General features: G+C 46.3%; 1 protein-coding gene across 1 annotated transcript in view; it reads left to right on the forward strand.

Annotated features, from left to right (window-relative positions):
- The window catches only part of LOC104545520 (thrombospondin type-1 domain-containing protein 1-like), a gene marked incomplete at its 3' end in the record, with an annotated part of 14,505 nt that extends 10,574 nt beyond the window's left edge, over positions 1-3,931 (forward strand). The window contains exon 3 of the mRNA XM_010190683.1: positions 3,773-3,931. Within this exon, the coding sequence (XP_010188985.1) occupies positions 3,773-3,931 (159 nt within the window). The remainder of the gene's footprint in view (positions 1-3,772) is intronic.
- Positions 3,932-4,423: the final 492 nt, after the last annotated feature.

The following is a 4,423-nucleotide window of genomic DNA, read 5'->3' on the forward strand; positions in this document are numbered from 1 at the left end:
TAGGGGAAGACCCAAAGGAAAATGTGCTTGGTAAGGGAGGAAAGAAATGGAGTATCTAGGGGTCAGGCAGGGATATACAAATTCACTTCCATCAAATTCTTGCTCCCTAAATAAGACACTGTTATTCAGACCTGCCTATCTGTAGGAAAATCTGGGAACCAATTAGCTCTACTGCCTGCATTTATTTAGAAACGAGTGGATGCAGGGGATCCGGGTATGCCAGGCTGGTTTGTGCCCCATCCATTTCTTGGGTGTCACTGGGTGCTTCATCTCCACGCTCCCAGCATTTTAGGAATAAATCAGCTTTTACAGGCTCACTGGGATAGCTCTTAGCTTCTGAAAAAAACCCAAACATTTAGGCTGTGCCTCTGTGATTCTTAAACCCTTTGTGTTTGTGGGAAAAGACTGTAGTTTGCCCAGGCGGAGTCTAGGTTTTCTTCCTTTACAGGGATCCTTGTCCTTTTGTTGTCCAAATTGGTAACCTGTTGGAGCATGCCACTGTTTCAGTGCACTCAGGCTTGATTTCCATGGAAATAGGGAAACACGCAGTGGATGAGAAGGGTGTTTTCCCAGGTCTTACCCAAACATGAATACAATGTGTGTACACACAATCTCAGGACCTAAAAACTGACCTCAGCTTCCACAAATACCCTGCAATCTCTCCCGACTAACACAGGCGTTTACATGCACCTGTAAATAATTAGTGATTTTTGTCCCATACCACTGGCCTTTTTGAAGTGCCCAGGACTGTGACATGTGGCAGGCTGGAAGGATGACGCTGAGCATCCCTCCCTGACTGCGCCATCGGATGGCACTGTGTGCTCTGTCTTACGAACGCAGAAGTTTGAGGGGAGATATTTATGCAGAGCAACAATTAACACAGTTAATTGCGTTTATCTTTCATGTTGGCAGATCAGCCAACTGTCAGCTATTTCAAACTAACTCATCAGTTAGATGTCTTCACGTTGATAATTGATCCCTCAATTATATGTGAAAAAATTCACGCTTATTAGAGCTAGTTTGTGGTGCATGCCTTCTGGTTTTACCCCTGGTGCTTTGGATCTGTCTGTCTTAAATGAAGGTTAATAATTTCATTTCCTTGGGGGAGAATAAACTATGCTTCATTTTCTTTTACATTCTGGTAATTGCAAGAGGTTGCAGAGCAAGTTGCAGGAGTTTAAATCTCCGGTCTTTCATGGGAGCTGGAGCGTTTCCTACTCTCCTGGTGCTTAAGGCACATATTCTTAGCCCCAAAGCTGTGGATGCCAACTCTGTGCCCTCAGCTGAAGCCAAAGTCAGTGAGAAGTGCCCCAGAGCAATGGACACATCATAGGTTTGACATCAAAGTTAGAAAATTACTCATCCTGAATGTTCTTGTACATTAAAGCCCACAGGCATCCGTGCAGAGGCTGCACCCTCCACTGTCACCAGTGTTAGCACTGGAGGCAACTGGAACCTTTCTGAGTCTGGCTCTATATCTAACTGTAATTAACAGACGTTTAAATGAGGAGGGAGCGCGGAGAGAGGGAAATGAGCTAGCTCACACACTGGAAATTATGGCAGGGACTCACTAAACTGCTCACATAAAGAAGTCTGCAAGGAGGTGGATGCTTGTCCAGCTGGCCTTCCTCCCTCTGCCAATGATGGGGGACACTGCTGGAGTCTTAAATAATGCTGATATGGGAAAAGTGTTGTGAGATCCTCAAATACTGTGATACCATGAAGTCTTTTGGAGGAGGGATCAGTGAGCCCTTGACTGACCATTGATTATGGCCATTTTTCTTGCTGGCCTTACTGATAGCTCTGCTTGCTACCTGATGTGATTTTGCAACTGTCCAGGTTCTGTACCTTTGAGGGACTCCTTACCCCAACAAACTTGCCCTGTTCTCTCTTCAGCATCTTCTGACTCCTTTTCCTCCTGACACCATCCCGTCTTTCTCTGTTTCGCACTTTACTGGGAACTGGTGCTGCAGCAAACTGGAGGAGGGGTGCAAAAGCTCAGCCTGCCTCTGGGCTCCTCTCTCCTGCTGTAGCAACTCTCCAGTGACAAGGGGGTGAAAGCAGAGCCCTGCTTTTTTTTTTGCACAAAGCAAAAGACAGCCTAGGATCATGGATATCACAGTGTTGTGGTAAAGTCAGTGGCAGATAGCCAGGGAGGTCACCTGGTGTTGCGTGGGCTTAAAACCACAGCACCACTGGGGTGCCTTGCCGTGCCCAGCTCTACTCTGCATTTAGGTGAGGCAGATGTACTGGGACATGCGTGCACACAGATGTGTGTCAGTATCTGCCCACACACGCTCTGCAGCCTTGGCTGGCAGCACAAGTGTAAGCTCTAAACATCTGGGTCCCGTCCTGCAGCACAGGTGAGTACCTGCACGCAGGAGAGCAGCCCCGCTGGTTCTGTTATGCTGCTGACACTAATGTTACTCATCCTGGCGTGCTCACAAAAATTTGTAGGACAGGGCCCAAAGCAGTTAAATTTCATGTTTATTAAAACACAGCTGCATTTATTTTTGTTAGAGACTTTTAAAAATAATAGCACACTATGAACAATACAGCAACCAATATAACACGAAATCATAACGCTGTTTTGAGTCATGCAATGCTGTCTAGTCCTTTAACATCATAAATTGTTCACTGATCAGGAGCTCAGTGGCATGCTAGCAGCAAAGCAACGGTGTACGAAAATCAAGGATCGTGACCTGTGATGGCAGTAGCAGCACCATGAATTATTTAAAAGATTAAACTTCAGCAAATCTAATCTACATTTGGTGATTTAGCTGATTTTCCACTTCATCTGTGAGCAGTGAAATGGAGCAAGTGGTCTATTGTTTTTCTTTCTGGCACATTTCAAAGCCAAATCACTGAGCCAACCGACCCATGGGAGGGTCCCCGGAGTATCTGTCCTTAAAGGCTGCACCTGGACTCCTGCATTGGTTTAGAATTTAAAGTTGTGGTCCTGCTTCAGTGTCACAGCTGTCAGATACGGTCAGGAATGGTCCCTTTCTCTCTCTGGGTTCTCACTGCTGTAAAGTTTGGGTGTTGAACACTGGATGAGGAGGTTGTCTGAGCAAAAGAGGGATTTCATTGCACATTAAAAAATTATAATGTTTGAGGTAGCATTAGAACTGAATCTGCCTCCACTTAAAATAAATAAATGGACCTGCAAAATTTCATTGAGTTAATTGCCTAACCATAAGCAATAAAACAATAGGGACCTGTAAGCTGTCAAATGAATGATTCACTAACACATTTGTGTGCTGAGAAGATAATAAAGAGAAAAACCAATATTGCCGTTTCATTAGGCCTTGTGGGCTTATCCTCCTTTCACAATCATATAAATCAAGAGTAACTACACTTAAGTCAATGAAGTTATCCTGCTGTAAAAGCACTACTTGTCAGGCAGGGATTGGATTAATACATAAATTACGAACCCATTCCAAAGATTTGTGGATTCATTTCCATTTGCTGTTGTTCCAGGCAGGTCCTGCCAGCCTCAGTTAACTGTCTGCTGTGCTGCTGGCTGGCACTGGGGTGAAAAAAGGAAAAGAAAAAAAAAAAAAAGCGGGAGCATTGCCCCAGACTCTGATGGGAGCACGAACAGGTCTCTGGATGCTGCTTGCTCTTTCAGTGTTGCCGTTCGGATTGTTTTGTTATTTATTGTTGACTTTCCTAAGTGTCTGAAATTTCTTTTCTTTTTCACAAATGGCTGTGTCATTCAAGGTAAGGAGGCAGACGCATTCCTCATTGCTGTGAGCTTATGTATTTGCAGAAACCTGGAGCCCGTGGCAGCCCTGGAGCCCCTGCAGCGTCACCTGTGGGGACGGTGTCCGGGAGCGCTCCCGAGAGTGCCTCACCTCCTCGCCGACAAAACCAGGCTGCGCTGGATCTCCGAGGGAGACTTCCCCGTGTTCGCTGGAGGAGTGCTTGTGTACGTAGCTCTGCTCTCTTCCCTGTGGTCACATGTCTGCCCTGGCAAAAGCCAAGGGCCTGTTGCTAGAAGGGCTTGGTAAAATGGAAGCATCCAACCTCTCCTTCAGTCATACTGATTTTAGGGGGATGCCACATTGCTGTGGTTGATGGAGAAGGGCGGGAGCCTACATGCATTTTGTGGGATAGCTGGAGGTAGGGCTCCAAGGCTTAAGAAGATTTCTGCATTCTGTGAGTGCCATGAAAGGGGTTTAAAATCTCCAGTGTGGCCAGGGCATAGGGAAGGGCAGAAGGAGAGATCTTGGGGCAGCGAGACATGTTCAGTACTGAAGGACAAAGACTCCAGGCAACGCAAACCCATTAAAAAGTGGAAACCTATTAAAAGAGGACTGGTTCCAGCTGGGACCCATGATGTGGGGTTCCCATTCTGGGAGTGCTTTGAGGTGGCAGTGCCAGGTCTTCTGCTCCAGCCTGCTGCTGCTGTTGGCCGGTG

Source organism: Mesitornis unicolor, unplaced genomic scaffold (genome assembly GCF_000695765.1).
Source record: "Mesitornis unicolor isolate BGI_N332 unplaced genomic scaffold, ASM69576v1 scaffold46138, whole genome shotgun sequence".
In the NCBI taxonomy this organism is placed as follows: domain Eukaryota; kingdom Metazoa; phylum Chordata; class Aves; order Mesitornithiformes; family Mesitornithidae; genus Mesitornis; species Mesitornis unicolor.